General features: G+C 47.3%; 1 protein-coding gene across 1 annotated transcript; it reads left to right on the forward strand.

Moving 5' to 3' along the window:
- The first annotated feature begins 2502 nt into the window (after window positions 1-2502).
- On the forward strand, window positions 2503-17844 carry LOC139281622 (uncharacterized). Its single transcript, XM_070901767.1, has 5 exons — window positions 2503-2565; window positions 8502-8635; window positions 12504-12662; window positions 15374-15554; window positions 17708-17844. The coding sequence occupies exons 2-5, from the start codon at window positions 8534-8536 to the stop codon at window positions 17842-17844; spliced, it is 579 nt and encodes a 192-aa protein (XP_070757868.1). The 5' UTR covers window positions 2503-2565; window positions 8502-8533.
- The last annotated feature ends 1344 nt before the right edge of the window (window positions 17845-19188 follow it).

Here is a 19188-nt window from a genome sequence, read left to right on the forward strand (position 1 = left end):
GGAAATAGGCCCTTTCTATCCACTTTTCCATTTTTGTTTAATAAATAGATAAGATAACTGAGTTGCTGTAATATTGGAGTGTCGTACTCGTAATTAGGAAACACTGGAATTCCACACTCAGTTGACATTTACGTGTGAGTCTCCCCTAGGCGGTGGATGAGGTTTGGCAGTTTAAAACTTATCTGAACCTCTTCTGGCCAGTCAGTTTAGCTCACCGTGTTGCTGCCGCTAGGCATGTGGCTATGAAGGGTTCCCTCCCGAAATGTTAACCTGTTTTACTCCAGCATGCTGACTGACCTATTGTGCATTTACAGCGTTTCCCATCATTGTTTCAGATTTACAGCATTTAGAAGGGTTTTTTTGTTCCCTTAGCTAAAAGTTTTAGTCTGGTTCACTGATGAGCTGAATAGAATATAAGAAATAGGAGCAGGAGTAGGCCATTTGGCCCCTCGAGTCTGCTCCGCCATTTAATAAGATCATGGCTGATCTGATCTTGGGCTCAGCTCCACTTCCCTGCCCGCTCCCCATAACACTTGACTCCCTTATTGCTCAAAAATCTGTCTATCTCTGCCTTAAATATATACAATGACCCAGCCACTACAGCTCTCTGGGACAGAAGCAGCCCCTATAAATTTAATACAATATTTGTTTAAGTTAGCAGCCAGTCGCCTCATGGTTCCACATGAGATAATGAAGAGTATTGAAGTGCCCCTCATGTTCATAACCATCTCGTTAAAAATTTTAAAAAGCTTGTAATATAAACAGAGTGATGAATAATTGGCTATTTTTCCTGGTGCACTACTTATTTCTGACTTTTATCACCGAACTGGTAGCATTTATTAGGCTCTTGTGCTGACTCTAGAGTTTCCACGGCAACACTTCTACAGTCTGCTCTCTCCCTCAGTAGCCTGTCATTTGTATATCTCACATGGAACACGCAAAGCTGAAATACATATTTCTGCAGAAGCTGGAGCACAGAACTGTATAAACTTCTACCAGATTAATTATGTCTGGCCATTCATCAACGGCTGTCAGACCAAGCCAGTATGTCATACGTCACTTGATTACTAGATTGAATTACAGGGTAATTACAACATGGAAACACGCCCTTCAGCCCAATCAGTACATGCTGGTATTTATCCTCCACATGAGCAGTAGACATTCCATGTGCCAGACTTGTTTCCCTCTCCCTTTATCCCCCTTTCCATCAATCACCTAGTTAACCTGTAATAGAGTTGCATTGTGTTGCAAATGGCTGAGAAAAATCTGCAAATTTGCAATGACATTCAAGCTATTTACCAATGTCGGTGCAGTGCACTCCTCTGATCGTTTATAAGTTGTCTCAGAGACATTTACCCTTTTTTATTCTTCCCCCTGAATTTCTATTTCTTTTTCTTCACATTAAAATGTTTCTCTTCAAATATTGGTGAATGTTTGGGATAAGTGCTGCTGCTGCTGCTGCTGTATGTTGGAAGGCTATTCAAAAAGGAGTTAGATGAGGTCCTTACTACTCGGGGGATCAAGGGGTATGGCGAGAAAGCAGGAATGGGGTACTGAAGTTGAATGTTCAGCCATGAACTCATTGAATGACGGTGCAGGCTAGAAGGGCCGAATGGCCTACTCCTGCACCTATTTTCTATGTTTCTATGTGCCAAGGTGGTGGGGAGGGTGTTTGATCCTGCTGACTGCCAGGTTCCTCATCTCAGCCGTCACTGCTGTGGGGAGGTAGGAAGGAGGCAGGAGGAGAATGGGGAGGGAAGCCATCCCAGGGTTGCTGCTATGTGGCTGATCCTAGCACCCAGTGTCGAGTACCGATCGCCGTCCTTGCCTCATTTATGTATGTATGTGTATGCCCATGTGTTACTTCATGGGGCTACCTCATGATTAAATCATTCACTAATCCCAAAACATGTCTTCATCCTTCAATAATGTGCTGAATCGTGTTGAACACAGAAATCCATGAAGTTGAGAGGCGTATCCCAGCATAAACATTGGGACATGCCAGCCGTGGACCTCCACCACTGAACCCATCTACATTTGCAAATGAGGACGAGGTCCCTTGATACTACAGCGGAAGTGTGCTAGGCTTGGCATGGTGTGAGGAGGGGGGTGGCGGGGGAGGTGAGGGGAGAAGTGGGGGGGCGGGGGAAAGGGAGTGCGTTGGGCCCCATGCAAAAAAAAAATTAACAGCCTTCACAAAAAAGGTGTACCGCTGCCGGTTCTACACCAGTTCTCTCTGAGCCTCAATGAACTTACTTGGGGTGGGTGATGACCCCTCCCCCCAACAAGGACAGTGAGAATTTTGATATTAGGCCGGGACCTAGCATAACTTGGCCCCAATCTAAGTTATAGCCCTTTCGACATTCATGGGAACAAAAATAACATTTTATCTGTCCTTTTCTCCTACAGTTCGTTTGGAGCAAAAGGTTGATGAGAAACAAAAGCAGTACACAATAGAGGCCGACACCTATCTTCCGCGCATTATGGGATGCCAGATAATTGGCGTTTTGCAGCAAAGAGGAACTACTTGGTCCTCCACACTACGAGGAAAATATGGGCTCTTTGGTAAGATGACAACTGCAAATGGTAGAGTGTGCAACGTCAAATGGCAGGTACAGTGGGGAATTATATTGCTTATTGTGCTACACAAATTACTAGTTAGACCACAGTGAGAGTACTGTGTACAGTTCTGCTTACCACATGGAATCATAGAATCATTAGAAAAATTGCGACACAGAAGGAGATCATGTGGCCCACTGTGTCCGTGCTGGTCGAAAAAGAGCTACCCAGCCTAATCCCACCTTCCAGCACTAGATCCATAGCCCTGTAGGTTACGGTTCAAGTGCACATCCAAGTACTTTTTAAATGTGATGAGGGTTTCTGCCTCTATCACCCTTTCAGGCAGTGAGTTCCAGACTCCCACCACCCTCTGGGTGAAGAAAGGTTTCCTCATCTCCCCTCTAATCCTCCTACCAACTACTTTAAATCTATGCCCCTTGTTATTGACCCCTCAGCTAAGGAAAATAGATCCTTCCTATTCACTCTATCGAGGCCCCTCATCATTTTATACACCTCAATTAAATCTCCCCTCAGCCTCCTCTGTTCCAAGGAAAACACAAATTAGTCAAACACGATTTGTCATTAACAATTCCATGCTGACTTTCATTTATTAACCCATATCTTTTCAAGTGACAATTTATTTTGTCCTGGATTATTGGGCCCAAGTTTCGGGCCGCGCCTAAAATGCCACAGCCCGGACCTAGAGGCCCGTTTTTGGCGCCAGAAAGTGCGCCTAAAAAAAAACGTACCTATTCTCCAGCTCCCTGCAGGCCCTCTGGAGCTGGGCGCGGCGCAGCACGAGCTGTAGGGGGCGGAGCCAGGTCCCTGCGCTGAAAACAGTGCCGGGACCTGTGCACATGCGCGCTCCAGGCGCCCAAAACTGTGGGAGGGGCCCGAAGCATGCAGCCCCTAGCCCTGGCCGAATGGCCTCACTGGGGCTGCGTGGATAAGGCTCCTCCCACCCGACCCGACCCGACCCCCGCGCCCCCCCCGGTGACCCGACCTCCGCTCCTCCCCCCCCCCCCCCCCCCCCCGACCTCCGCGACTCTCCCCACACCCGCCCCCTCCCCCCCCCCGAGACCCGACGCCACCTACCTGTAAATCCAGCCCGAAGTCTTGGGCCCGGCCGTTCAGCCTCCTTCTCTCCCTTCCCCCCCCCTCTCTCTTCTTCCCTCCCTCCCTCCTTCCTCTCTCCTTCCCTCTCTCCTCTCCTTCCCTCTCTCCTCTCCTTCCCTCTCTCCTCTCCTTCCCTCTCTCCTCTCCTTCCCTCTCTCCTCTCCTTCCCTCTCTCCTCTCCTTCCCTCTCTCCTCTCCTTCCCTCTCTCCTCTCCTTCCCTCCCTCCTCTCCTTCCCTCCCTCCCTCCCTCCCTCCCTCCTCTCTCCTTCCCTCCCTCCTCTCTCCTTCCCTCCCTCCTCTCTCCTTCCCTCCCTCCTCTCTCCTTCCCTCCCTCCTCTCTCCTTCCCTCCCTCCTCTCTCCTTCCCTCCCTCCTCTCTCCTTCCCTCCCTCCTCTCTCCTTCCCTCCCTCCTCTCTCCTTCCCTCCCTCCCTCCTTCCCTCCCCTCCCTCCTCCCTCCCTCCTCTCTCCCTCCCTCCCTCCCTCCTCTCTCCCTCCCTCCCTCCCTCCTCTCTCCTTCCCTCCCTCCCTCCTCTCTCCTTCCCTCCCTCCCTCCTCTCTCCTTCCCTCCCTCCCTCCTCTCTCCTTCCCTCCCTCCCTCCTCTCCTTCCCTCCCTCCCTCCTCTCTCCTTCCCTCCCTCCCTCCTCTCTCCTTCCCTCCCTCCCTCCTCTCTCCTTCCCTCCCTCCCTCCTCTCTCCTTCCCTCCCTCCCTCCTCTCTCCTTCCCTCCCTCCCTCCTCTCTCCTTCCCTCCCTCCCTCCTCTCTCCTTCCCTCCCTCCCTCCTCTCTCCTTCCCTCCCTCCCTCCTCTCTCCTTCCCTCCCTCCCTCCTCTCTCCTTCCCTCCCTCCCTCCTCTCTCCTTCCCTCCCTCCCTCCTCTCTCCTTCCCTCCCTCCCTCTTCCCCCCCCTTCTCCCCCTCTCCCCTCATCCCCCCTTCTCCCCCTCTCCCCTCCTCTCCTCCTCCCCCTCTCCCCTCCTCTCCTCCTCCCCCCCTCCTCCCCCACCCCCACCCCCCTCCTCCTTCCACCCCCCCCCCACCCCAACCCCATCTACCCCCACCCAACCCCCCTCTACCTCCCTCCTCCTTCCTCACCCTCCCCCCCACTCCCCTTCTCCTCCCCCCGACCCCCCTTCTCCCCCTCCCCTCGCTGTCAGAAACACAGACACTGACAGACAGAGAGTGAGAGACACACACAGACAGACAGAGAGATAGAGACACTGACAGAGACACACCGGTGGGGGGGGGGGCATCCCAGCATGCTGTTGGAGGACTCCCGGTGCTGCAGTCGGTAAGTAGAAAATGTTTTATTTATTGATTTTTTTAAAAATGTTTTATTTTTTATTAATTTTTTTTGATTGATTTATTGGTTGATTTATTGATGTATTTCTCATTTATTATTGATGATGGCTCTTTATTTGTAAAACTGAAGTGTTTAATGTTTGTAAACTTCCTTTTAACCCCCCCCCCCCCATTCCCTACGCCTGATTTGTAACCTACGTCTGATTTTCTAAAGTGTAGACAAGGTTTTTTCGAACGTACAAAAATCTTCACTTACTCCATTCTAAGTTAGTTTGGAGTAAGTTTTCACTGCCTAAACTTTAAAAACAGGCGTAAGTGGCCGGACACGCCCCCTTTTGAAAAAAAAATTCTGTTCCAAAGTGAAACTGTTCAAACTGACTAGAACTGGAGCAAACTAAATGCCGAGAATTCAAATTTCTAAGATACTCCGTTCTACACCAGTTGCTGCAAAAAAACAGGAGCAACTCAGGCCGAAACTTGGCCCCATTGTCTCTAAACGTTTCTCACCACCGTCCTCATGCTGACTGGCCTATATTTGCTGGGTTTATCCTTCTCTGTTTTTTTGACCAGGGTTTTAACATTTGTAACCCCCAGTCCTCCAGCACCACGTCAAGGAGGATTGGAAGATTGTGCCCTGCGCCTCATAATTTCCACCCTTACCTCCCTCAGGAACCTCAGATGCATCCCATCCAGACTGCATGACTTTTCTACCTTGAATGCTGCCAACCATTTAAATACCTCCTGTTTATCTATTTGTATCCTATCCAATTTCTCTACCACCTCTTCCAACGAGAAACCCGAATGTGGCGAGCCACTTCATGGCAATTTCACCTCAACCCCACCAGTGACTAGAAATGTCTAACCCATTAACATTGGTGCAAAGAGGGTATCTGTCGGGGTTGGAGATTACTAATGCCATGTTTAAATTATGATCCTTGGATGTTGCTGGCACAAGGTGAAGGGGGTGTAACAATAGGATCCTGATTTTTGTGATAGACCAAACCTAACTTTGTCCTTACCGTGAATCCCAGTGGAGAATAAAACCAACAGCTCAAGTTCCTGCTGTTGTTAGTTTATTTTCTCTTAAAACAGATACTAATTTAAAGCAGATGTTTTATCAACACTCACAACAGTCCAGTCTTTGGCTGTTTTAACATTTTTCTCCTCCGCCATCTGTTTTTCCATATTTCCTGCTCGACTCTTCTGAAAGCTGAGTCATGGTAAGAAATGCTTCTACACGCTCCAGCTACTAAATCCAGGCAGTGTGTGTTGGTCATTGGACTGATTTTAGTGGGAGGAGGGGGAGGTATTGCAGCTGATCCTGAATTGCGTTCACCCAATATTCATACAGAGGTCACTGAATAGCAATGAGGAATTAGCTTCATCTCTGGCTTACTTTTCCTTTTATAACACACCATCTGCTGGCCAGGCTCAGAAGAAATCCACTTGGGACCTTCCTCGTCTCTGTGGCCAAGAACCACTGTGGCCAGTGCATCTACTCACTGAACCACGGGGCATTTGCCTTTGGTGTTCATGGTAGAACATTACAAAATACTACTTTAAACCAAAGTTTATGCACCTAATGATGCAATATGTAATGTAAATGGCCTGAAAATACCCAAATCTTAACCAATTACTGGGCACAGAGGCTTGAGGCCTACAACATGTCCAATGCATGTGGCGAGAATAAAGGGAACTGGAAGTCTGCGCACAAGACGCGCATTAGGGTGATCAGGACACTCCTGACTTTCATTTCACTTAGCTGGTCGCCCCAGAATGTAGCTGAAGCATCTGAGCAACGTGCCAGCCACACAGTGGTTATTTGGGATGATGATTGGAGCGTAGCCAGGTACAGCAGGAGCAGCGAGGTCGGGGCGAAGGAGCAGCGAAAGATTGCAGAGTGATGTGATCAGGGCCCAGAAGAGGCGTGGGCCCAGGGGCAGCATGGGCCAGCCCACACTGCGATATGTGTGCGCACTAGGTTTGTGCAGCAGAGTAGGCCTCCAGTTGTCCTGGTTAACCCCTGCTACTGGACCCAAGACCTAGCTCTGTCAAGCCCGTGTGGTGGTTGGTGTGCAACGGTCACCACACAGTAAAAAAATCCACGCACAGGCATCTTCCACCCTTCAACATGTAGTTCAGAATATTAGGACCTTCATTGAAACACCTGTGAACTCATTGAACTCATCCCTTTATGGCATGGAAAAAAGTCATCCTCGATTTGAGGGACCGTCTAAGAAGAAGATGATTTGGAATGGGAGGCCACATTTCCAAAATAAAAATATTTTTGCGGCCACTCCTCCCAGATGTCCTCCGCAGCAACCCTGGCCCCACCCTTTGCTTCCCATCCCTGTGCCCAGTACCTCTTCCACCCATGCTGGAAACTCGGCCAGTGTACAGCAGGCAGCCGGTGTCTCTCATTCCAGCTCTAGTCCCCTCAGCAAGTCACAAGCAAAGAGCTGAAGCACTGGGGATATGTTACATCATCTGTGCTCATTTATACTTGCGGCACCTGCAAAGGTTGACCCTGGCAGCAGCACAAGTTAAAATTTTTCCATTTTTAGTAATTCTGTGCATTGTATTGTGGTAAATGTGCACAATGGACAACATTAAAATGACCTCTGATTGAAATCCCAAATTCCTTTCAAGCCAGAATTCCACTTTAAAACAAATGATAAAATGTTGGTGCAGAATAATTGATATTCATAGCAGAAGAACAGTCAGATTTTTGTAGGGCATTTTACAATTTTTTTTAAAGTTTCACTTTGATCTGAGGACATGCCTACAGACTGAACCATTCTGACCATGAAGAGTCACTTTGAGATGAAATGTTAACGGAAATGAAATACAATATATTCCACAGATTTCAATCAGGTATTGCAATCCAAGGATATTTGCGGCCTACATTTCTGTAGTTGGTATCAATGTACAGCCTTCCAATAGAAGGTTGGTAATATGTGCCAGCTGTGGCTCAGTCTCTCGCCTCTGAGTCAGAAGGTTGTGGGTTCAAGTCCCACTCCAGAGACTTGAGCACATAAATCGAGGCTGACACTCCAATGCAGTGCTGAGGGAGTGCTATACTGTTGGAGGTGCCGTCTTTCAGATGAGACGTTAAACCGAGGTCCCGTCTGTTCTTTCAGGTCAACGCAAAATTCCTATGGTACTATTTTGAAGAAGAGCAGGGGAGTTATAGCTGGTGTCCTGGCCAATATTTATCCCTCAATCAACATCACTAAAAACAGATTATCTATAACATTGCTGTTAGTGGGACCTTGCTATGTGCAAATTGGTTGCCGCATTTCCTACATGACAACGGTGACTACACTTCAAAATGTACTGCATTGGTGGTAAAGCACTTAGCGATGTCCGGTGCTATATAAGTGCAAGTCTTTCTTTTTTCTATACCCAAATCAGTGAAACCTAGGTTTGTTTTCAAATGAAACTCAACCAATCTAGGCAGCCAGGAAGACTATTTTTTACATTTTTAGTAACATAGATATTGCTTATTTTCTTTCCTTTTTAACAAGGTGATGCTCTGAATCTTCGGCACGAGTGTAACATGGCTCAGAAAATTAAGAGAGAGGCGAGTCCTTTGGAAACTTATAAACTCCAAGTGCAACATGAATTTCACTGCACTCAGATTACATCCTATAATCATAAGGTATTCTCCTCAGTCTGGTCTGATCACAATGTTACGATGTTATATAAACCCTAGTAGTGCAATTGCATTCAGAGAAGTACTGGGGTAAGTTTTCATCTTCATCACATGACCAATTATCTGGAAGAGCTGATCGCCCACCTGTGATAGAACCAGTTTGATTTTCATTCCACTGATTTGAAGGGGCAGGCAATCGGTTCTGCCAGATAATTGGCCGTGTGGAGAGGGTAGAAAAACACCTCGCGCTTTGTTCTCAACAAGTGGAGCAAACAATCAGTTGGCATTGGAGGCTTAATGAGTTCAAAAATCGATTGGGTGCTTCCTGCTACATATTGAGATCAGGTCAAGTTTTCATTATTGTATTGGGCCAGAATTTACTGGAAAAATAATGGTGTCTGAATGGCACATGTTGTTATTAATGAGCAAATCGGCCTATAACTTGTAGCGAGGAAGAGATACCCCATGCTAATAAGGTGCTCTCCCATTAACCCCACCAATTCCAGTGCTGAAGAGCACTGGTAGGTTTAATTACCGCGATGCAATCCGCAGATTTGTGGCTCTGCTGTGTTCTAACTTTGTGCCGCCAGCAGAGAAGCTACATTGGTTTTAAAACTGTGACATGATTTACGGTGTAGGAAGTGCTGTACTCCATATAGATTAGTTGCTGTTTTTGTCCTCTTAGGTCGGTGGTTAATGTTCCTACCAGTTGCAGGCACATTTAGGCGCAAAGAAATTGCAAATTACAGCATGGTGTTGGCTAATTTGTGAGGTATCAGGGTGTTATGTATGCAATAACTGTTAGACTGAGTACTGTTTAACTCCAAGAGGTATAACCTTGGCTCTGCTTTATTAAGGCCCAAAATGACTAATATACAAAATGGCTGGCCTTTTATACTTGGGCTGCACACCCAATGGCCTTCAACAGTGATGCCATCTTGTGGCTAGTGATCCCAAACGTACATACATGACACAGGGATTCTCCAGAAAGAATTGTCGAATGCCGCTGGTGGCCCCCTTAAAAAAAACTTGCCTTTTCTTCAGTAGTCTAGACCACACTCTCGGCCTCGAAGCCCAGACAGGGCCCACATGAACACTTTTTTCAAACTTGCCGTCAGCGACCCCTTCCCCTTGCCTCATAAATTTTTTTTTTAAATCTCACTCTGCCGTCCTCAAATACTGCTTCATCTCTAATCACCCTTTCCTCTTCTTGAACGTGCTGCTAACCATCGGGTTCTGTGCCTACCTCACTCACAATATCCCTCTTCGAATCCCTGCAGTCCAACTTTCTGCCCTGCTCACAGTCCTGGGCAGAGTCACCATTCTCCACTTCTGTGTCTGCAAACATGATATGTTCTCCTCCAACTTTCTCAGCATTTGATGTGGTTGACCATGCCATTTCTCTCCAGCATCTCTTCTCCATTGTCCAGCTCTGTGGGACTGACCATACAGGCTTACCGCTCCTATATGGCCCAATATGGGTAGCATAACTCCAGCAATGACTTCTCTTCCCACTTCTGCACATTCTTTTTGTAATTCTTTGCCTCGCCTCCTCTTCTTCATTTACATACTGTCCCACATGAGCATCAGGAGGAGTGAAGCCATCATTTTTGGCCCTAACTATAAACTCTCGTTCCTTTACACTACTCCATCCCTCCCTCCAGCTGCTTACATAGGTAGAACCAGGTCACGCAAAACTTCAGTGTCCAGTTTGACTCAGAACTGATCTTCAAACCCGATATCCTGTGCATCACTACTTGCTGCCTCAACTTCAGTACCACCTACTTCTGCCACAACCTCATCTCTACCGTGGAAACCCTCATCACACTTTCCTCATTTCTAGGCTTCCTGCAACTCCCTTTTTGCCTCTCTCTACAAACACCAATTTGTTCAAAGCTCTGCTGGCCAAATCTCGCTCTGTGTGATCCACCCATCGCCTTCAACCTCACCGACCTATGCCGCTGTCTGCCACCCAAGTACGTTGAATTTAAATAATTGTTCTCATCTTCAAATCCTTCCGTGGCCTCACCCCAACCTACCTCCTTCAGCCTGATATCCCCTCCCACACCCTTCGGTCCTCTAATTCTGGTCCTTTTTACATCCCCCTCCCATCATTCCATTGGTGCCAAAGCTTTCTGCCTCTGTCCTGCGATCTGGAACTCTCTCCTAAACTGTTCTGCCTCGCTCTTTCTCCATTCGCCTTTAACAGTCCTCTTGAAATCCGTCATATTGTTTATGTGGTGGGACAGATTTCAGAGCACCAATGAGTGGGATCGCTGTGTTACTTGAAGCACCAGCATTGTCTCATTTATATTACAGGCAGGGCTATCTCCAGCAGCAGCACTGCACTAGAAATGCAGAATTTATGCTCCTAAAGGATAGCTAAGCAGACAAGTGAAAATGAAAAATGTAGCGTGAGGTGAACGAAAGAGGTTTTATATTCCTGATGGTGGTAACCTTATAGGGAGAGAGGCAGGCTGCCAACAGTGAAATTACATCAAAGTGACACAGGTTGGATACAAACTTCAATCTGTTATTAAAACTATAAGCGGTCGAAATTGCCCTCCGCCCAAAGCAGGGAGCACCTACCGTTTTTAGGTGCTCTGTGCACCCAAATGCATGGGGTGGACATTGCGGAGATTTCCAGCTCTTTGGCTTAAGCTTCCGGTCGGAGTGGTGTTGGTGTCGGGTCGGGCGGAAGTGGGGGTGGGTCGGAGTGGCGGAGAGGGACGCTGCAAACTCTGCAGTCACTTTGGTGGCAAACACTGGGCCACCAGGGAGGGTTTCGGCCGGGCCAGTGGCTTGGCACCCTGTTGGCGGCCTGGCCAAAGCCGGGGGGCATAATTGTCGGCCCGATCTGACAGTCGGCCGACAATAAAAAAATAAAATGGAGTCGCCGGCAGCACGACCTCCCCTTTCGGGGCAGCCACGCCGCCCAGCCACACAAAGGGTACCGACAGAAAAAACCTGTCATTGGCACCCACCGGCCGTGGGGCAATTCCGCATGGGGCACTTTCCGAAAGGGGGGTCTCCGCCGGTCGGTAAGGGGTCGGCACGTGCACGACGCAGAGGTAAAACGGGCGGGACGGTACCCTACACCACTGCAAAACTAAAGGAGGGCAATATACAAAATGGCAGCCCCTTCGCGGCAACTCACCAGCCAGTCCACACAACAGCCTGTGGCCACTGCTCTCGGGCAGCCACGGGCCTTATGGAAAGGGACAATTTTGGCCCCTGGATATTTTGGACAGGAAATTATTCTGCTGCCTAATGTCAGTGAATGCAGTCCTACAATGGAAAGTCAAACTCACCTGCAATTGGGAAATGCCAGGGTCAGGGTCAAGTGTAGTTAAGTGTTCAACCAGAGGGAGACAAGAACAGTATTTGCACTGCTCTAAATCACTATAATATATAATGAAGGATGAAGAGAGTCGGTCTCTTTTCTCTTGGAAAAAAAGAAGCCTGAGAGGGTGACATGATAGAGTATTTAACATTATGAAAGATTTTGATAGAATGTTTCCACTTGTGGAGAAGAGCAAAACTAGAGGCCATCAGTACAAGATAGTCACCAAGAAATCTAATAGGGAATTCAGAAGAAACTTCTTTACTCAGAGTGATTACAATGTGGAACTCGCTACCCACAGGGAGTGGTTGAGGCGAAAAGTATAGATGCATTTAAGGGGAGGCTAGATAAACATATGAGGGAGAAGGGAATAGAGGTTATGCTGATAGATTTAGATGAGGACGGATGGGAGGAAGCTCGAGTGGAGCATAAACGACGGCATGGATTGGTTGGGCCGAATGGCTGTGCTGTATATTCTATGTAATTTAGATGTATTGTACTGAATTAATGAATATCTGTACATTCTGACAGCTCCATCTCCAGCATGAGGAAAATGAGTCACGGACAAACACACAGCTCGAGATCAACTACGGGAAACACTGGGATGAGATAAATAACAGGAAAAAGATTTTCATCACTCAGCTGTTTAAGAATGATTCCAGCCTCAGCTTAACCAACTACTTCATGGAGGTAAGTCCATTCATAATAGTTTGACATAAATCTTTTCCAACCAAAAATTCAGCAACATTTTGGAGGGACCATGAAATAAAAAAAATGGTTGTCCAGATGGCAGAAAGCAAGTTAGCTAGTAATTTTAAACATGCCTTCAGCTGATTCTGAAAACAGGAGCAACAGCCTTCGAATGCTATGAGCTAAGCTCAAAGTCTTCTATAATAGTGGATGAGACTATATAAATACAAGTTGTTTTTGTTGTTGTAAAACCTACCTCACCTGCCCTATATCCCCTTAATGTGGCTCGGTGTCAAATTTTGTTTGATGACATTCCTGTGAAGTGCCTTGGGACGTTTTACTATGTTAACGGTGCTATATAAATGCAAGTTGTTGTTGTTGAGACATTGTTCACAGTTAATTGGGAAGGATGTTTCTTTTTATTGATCGTTTTATTTAAAATGGAACTCAGTTAATATTTGTTATGTAGAAATATAATCAAAGAATTTCAATTCGTATGGAATAATTTAATTTCTAATATAATAACTCACATCATGTGATGTTAAAAAAAAACTAGCACAGTGGTTAAGGGGACACCTTGAGGAATTGGTGGGCCATCTCGGTCTCTGGAACAGCCAGGAACAGGCTAAGACAGGTTTTCCACCATAATGGCCTTCGGACAATTGTTGGACTGCAGCAGTCTCATCTGTGTCCCTTTGAACATTTCCCCCGTTTGATTTTTCTTAGTTTGAGCTATTGCTTCAACAGGCCTCCCAACTGGAGTGTGACTGATAAAATGAAATAGTACATCAGCACTATCTTTCCCTCTGTGTTTACAAACCTGTCGTTGGATTTTTTTACAAGGTGACACATTAGCAGCTCACTTCTCAATCCTGTTGCTGTGACAACCAGACATATGGATTTTCTTGCGTTATCACGCCTGAAACCGGGCAGGATAGCGGCAAGCTCAGGTACGGAGGCCTACCTCCATGGTCTTGCCTCACGCATATATACTTTGACAGAGGCAGACCCTGGCAAACCGACAAATGTCCCTGTCTTCCACTGTTGTTATTGCTGACACCAGAGCTGTCAGGAGAGATCATCCCTGTCAGATGGAGAGGGCCCTTTCCCTCCCATTAAGCCCTGCTGCACCTTTGAGGCTGTACCCCATCAAATGATTTTGCCATTTCGGGTGACGCAGTAATGAGCCCACTGCAGCGGAGCCAGAATGTTTCTCTTTGGAATCCTGCTGGGAGTCTCATAGCGTGCCATACAAGTGTCAACTCGCCACCCCCCCACCCCCCCAGCCCCCGGAAGTCGGGTCAGGGTTACAGCACAATTGTTCAATTGTTCAGTCACAATGGTGGGTGGAAGTTCAGTCCCACCACTAACCTGACAAGAATCCAGCCCTTGAAATGTTTCATGAATTTTCAGTCAGAGCACATGGTAGGATACATTAGCAGTAGCAAAGTGACAAGCTAACTGATGGAGTTAATATGAAATCATGAAATGTAAAGGTTGGTAAAGCCACAAAAGAAGGCCAAAAACTTTTTGGGTTTATAAATAGAGGAATAGACTTCAATAATAATAATAAAACATTTGTACCAAACATCAGTTAGGCCATAGTTTGGGTATTGTGTACAGCTTTGGGTGCCACTTATAGAAAAGATATTAAAGAGCACACAGCATAGATTCACCAGTATGATTCCTCGATTTCGAGGGACTGCCTATGATGATGACCAGAGATGGGAAACTATAGAGGCTGGAGATACTGGAACTATTCACACTGGAACAGAAAAGGTTAAGAGAAGATTCAATAGGGGTATTTAAAATGAAGCACTTTGATAGGATGAATAAGGAAAGGGGAGCCATCAATTTAAAATTGACACTACGAATGAGAAGAGAGGTTAGAAGTTTCTTCACATGAAGGGTTTTTGCAGCAAGGAATGTTTTGGCACAGGGAGTGGCTAAATCAGAGACCATTGCATTTTGAGGTGGGTGGGGTGGCTTGACCCATCCACCTCCATGGCACGAACCTGGTATTGCAGTACTTCCAGGAACGGTGCAGTGGCTCTCGGCCTTTTGGCTAAGAGCATTGGCGCAGAGTGATCCTTGATGTGTGCAAGGTGACCTCTGGCGTTTGTGATTTGACAAAGAATTGGAAAGATTGGCAACGAAAAATAAAAAAAAAAAATTGCATTTTTTAAGGAAAAATTTGAAGCAGAGGAACTACAAGGCTAAGTGTGTGTGTGTGTAGGGGGGGGGGAGGTGCATGGGTGGTGGTCGAAGGGAAGGGGAGTTGTTCATTTTGCATTGTTCTAGCAAAGAGTCAGCACAGACACAGTGGGCGGAGTGGCCTTCTGTGCAGTAAATGTTCACGGTTCAATTTCATTAAGCCTGATATTGCATCTCCCCCTCAACATAGAGTGAAGAAAAACAGAATGGAGGATTAGGAGAGGAATTTAATAAAATACATAATTAATGCAAGGGTTGGTGCAAGAGGATTTTTTCAGAGAAAAACATTGTCCGGAATCTGAGAGTCCAAGAACGTTTTCACATCTGTGTGAGTTTGTGAAGACCAATGCAACTTACTGTTGGGGGTGGGAGTGAAAATCAAAGACTTTGTTTTTTTTTGAACTGGTTACAAAATGATGACGCACTTTTTAAATGCAGATGTTGCCAGTTCCTTAATTGATCATTTAACAGCTTCAAACTATTTTGCCATTATCCAGTTCACCTTGCAAATTCCAGAGAAGCAAATTAATTACAGGACACAACTGCAGCACTCCCACTTACTGCAGGGTTACGCTGAAAGCAACACACATGCCAAAGTACTGTACAATGACAAGATCCCATTCCAGGCAGGAATTCAGTGGAAGGATACATCGAAACCTAATCTAAAGAAGTGGGAAGGTAGGAGGACCAGAAGCCAGCAGGTTACGGGAACTCAGTGTATTTTATATGTTAAGCACAACTGACAAGTTATACTTCAAATTAATCTTCAGAAAAATATATCTATCATTTTAGTTGAATTGATGAAAGTATTGCTACATTTTGCCTTGCAGATTATCAACAATGATTGATTGGACCAAATAGCCTCTTTCTGTGTCATAATGCCTATGTAATGATGTTTGGTTTCAGCAGAGATTTAGGAGCAGATTGCTCTCCCACTATTGGTGTCTTAAAGGAGACAAAGGCTGGAATTATCTGCCATCCGTGCGGGTTGGATTGGAGTGGAGGGGGTCAGGAGAGAAATTTGAAATAACTGCGAGGGGGTCTGGATCCCACCCCCATGCGCCTTTCCCTCGAGAGCGTTTGCCAGCGCAGCAGCAACCTGAACAGCAGAGGCGGCCGAGCTAATTCGGATGATTATTAGATACTTGTCAGACCCCTAAGTGTCTTTTTAACCCTACCTTTCAAATTTCCCTGGATGACCACGGGAGTTAGGCAGCTAAGGAACCATGTCTGGGAACCTGAGGCGGAAGCTCAGTGGGCATTGATCCAGCTTATTAGTGCACAGCATGGAAAGTACAATAAAAACTCCCACCTGACCCCTGGTCACTTTCCTAAGGCAGATGCTGTTGCTAAGTGCCTTGTCAGCACAGATTTAACTTTCTAGTGGTTGCAAGTCTTTTCAGCAAAGTCAGGATCCACTGTCGCCTCATTGATACAACCTCTCACACCAATGACAGATTGTTTCTGTCATCTCTACCTGACCTGCCATCCATTACATCAGCATGGGTGCTCTTTATACTGTCTCACCTTGATGCTCAGAATTGGACCTTGATGAGGCCCAACACCAGCAGCACCACCAACAACACCACCACCAACCTTCTCTTCACCTACCTGATGCTCCACAGGACGGAGGGCATCTGTGCAGGGCTGCAATGCACCGGAGGCGATACCCCCACCCCAGGGGGTAAAGGCAGAGGATGAGCTTCCTCAACATGACTGAGCAGCAGTGCCAAAGGAGGCTGAGGCTCAGACATTTGCAAATTGCTGGAGGAAAGATCCGCAGCCCAATGGAGTGAGTGGCCACGCCTTACCAGTGGCTGTCAAAGTCACCAGCGCCCTCAACTTCTTTGTCTCAGGCTCCTTCCAGGGATCTGCAGCAGACATTTGTAGAATCTCACAGTCGGCCACCCACATAGGTCACCAGTTTGACATGTCAGCCAATTATATCAACTTTGCCACTGACAAAGCCAGTGTTACTGAGCGGCTTCCCATGGGTGCAGGGCATCAACGACTGCTCCCGACCCCTGTCATAGCAACACCATAATGCATTCCCTACAATGACCAGGCTATTCCTTTCACACTGACCACCATTGCTCTCGGTAAAGTTATGTCTCACCATTCACTCCAACTCACTAAGCCACTTCCAAAGTTGCAGGCAGAATTGGCCATGACCAGAAAATGGTGAAAATAAGAATCTTTATTTGTGACATCACATTAACGGAAACTTGACACAAACAGTGAATCTACTTGTGTTTCATCTTTCTCTTTCACGTACTTCTATGAGGTGCTATCCCTGTGGCTTCAGTAGCAGAGGAGGCAGCCCCACTCACTTCCCTGCTGTGATTGCATAGACATTTTTGGCTGACGTCCTCTGGGTCTTGAAGCCCATGATGGCCCCACCAAAGTCTCCTGAGGGTCTGGCTGAGCGGGAGGTAACGGTGGAGAAATGTGAGCACTTTGAGAGGAGCCCCCACTCCTATTTCCTCTCTCGCCATCATCCCTCTCCTGGGTCACCCACACTTCCCTGCTAGCAAGGAGCTGGAGAGCACCTTGTTGCACAGCAGTGGGGCCATGAGGACCCAAGTGTACATTGGAGGAGTGTCTATGAGTGTCTGCCGTCTATTCCCCATAGATTCCATGTGCTCCTGTGAGTGGGCTATTAGTTGTTCCGTGCAGGTGGCCATCCTTTCCATGGAAGACCCTACAGTTGCCATCGCCTGTGAAACAGTGGTGCTCATGTTGGAGATGGACTTCTCCATTCTCTGAACATTTGCAGACATGGCGGTCTCAAAAACTGTCAAAGCTTCCTGCACTTCTTGCTGCATCTTCAGGATCACCCTCTTTCTGGATGGTCCCCGAGGCTCAGCGTCTGCATGCAGCTGAGCAGAGCTGGGAGCACCCTGCATCCTCTAGCAAGGAGTCTCCACTGCTGACCCTGTCTCCACCATCTCCTCTTGTTCACTTGTGACTTGTGAGACACCACGTGACAACACTACTCTATCTCGCGTGGGACCCACCGAGGTGTGCGAATCTGTGTTGATGATGGGTGCGCTTATCTCTGACGGTGCGTCCTCAGAGGTTGGAGATACTCTGAGGAGACATCTTCATCTTTCCTCTGGGCGGGGGGTGCGGGGTGTACTCTTGATAGACCTGTGGGATAGTGAAGAGGTGATTTTAAAATGTCACGCCAAGAATGGGTAAAGATACCATTATACGCATGATGAACATTCAGTGGCTGCTGACATCAGTCCCCATATGAGTGGCTACTGTATGCTATATGGTTGCACGAGATGTAATTCTGTCACCAGGTTGCTGAGATTACCCCCTCTCTCTCCATCTCCCACCTCCAGCTGCTCTGTGCCTCCTGAAACTTCCAGGGCTACCTCCTCTGCTGCAGTTAAGGTGGCCAATGATGGAGGGCAACCTCCGATTCTCTCCCTCTCCCTCTTATTGTGGAGTCTTTTCTGCAAGGAGGCAAAGAATAGAGGTTTGAGTGAGAGTGTTGGAATGAGTGTAAGGAATGGATGGGTAACGTCTTTAGAGGGTGACTATGAGGGAGTGTCGTGCCAATGCCCAATGGCCTTGTGTGTTAGTTGGTATGATTGAGTTAGGATGAGGGCAAGTGTGAGGGGTGGTTAGTCAGATGGGGATATGATAATATAGATAGAGAGAGGGATGGGTGGATGTGCAAGGTATGTTGGTGTGAGTAATCATGTGCAGGAGCAGGCTTGCGAAGAGTGATGGGGATGTGATGAGAGGCGTAGCAGGATGAAGTTGAGTATGGCTTTGCACTCACCTTTCCTGATCTAATGAGATAATTGAAGCGTGTCCTGCACTGCACTCAGGTCATCCTGACCACATCCCGCTGTTGCCCTCCTCTGCTATTTGGAGCCAGGTTCCTTTGGTCTCCTGGGGAGGTCTCTTCCGCCGATCCGAAGGGAAGAGCACCGCCCTGCTTGCTCTCACTCCCTCCAAAAGCATATGGAGGGGGGCATCGGAGAACCTTGGTGCAGCCTTCTGCCTTTGTGTACTGCAGCATTGGAGTGCTCCAAACTCTTGCAAACATGCCGGCACACTCCTAGATGAACCTTCAAATGCAATGTGGCCATGGCTCCTTTAAATATCCCAGCTGAAAATGCATCATCGATGATGTCATCAGACCCGCACCATTTAATAGGGCCTTGTACCACGCAGGGCTGCCTGAATAGGCCCCATTAACGGAAAGCTGATCTCCAGAGCGGAATGGAATGAGGAACAGAAAATTCCGGCCACAAAGAGGGGAAAATGTGACAAAACTGGAGCAATGATTGAA

The sequence above is a fragment of the Pristiophorus japonicus genome, chromosome 15 (assembly GCF_044704955.1).
Source record: "Pristiophorus japonicus isolate sPriJap1 chromosome 15, sPriJap1.hap1, whole genome shotgun sequence".
NCBI classification, from domain to species: domain Eukaryota; kingdom Metazoa; phylum Chordata; class Chondrichthyes; family Pristiophoridae; genus Pristiophorus; species Pristiophorus japonicus.

Bases quoted from the DNA above. Each gene is read 5' to 3' on its own strand.
- LOC139281622 (XM_070901767.1), top strand. From the start codon at position 8,534: ATGGCTCAGAAAATTAAGAGAGAGGCGAGTCCTTTGGAAACTTATAAA. The intron at 8,636-12,503 runs GTATTCTCCTCA...ACATTCTGACAG, and splicing joins TTACATCCTATAATCATAAG to CTCCATCTCCAGCATGAGGA. The intron at 15,555-17,707 runs GTAGGAGGACCA...CTGCATCTTCAG, and splicing joins TAATCTAAAGAAGTGGGAAG to GATCACCCTCTTTCTGGATG.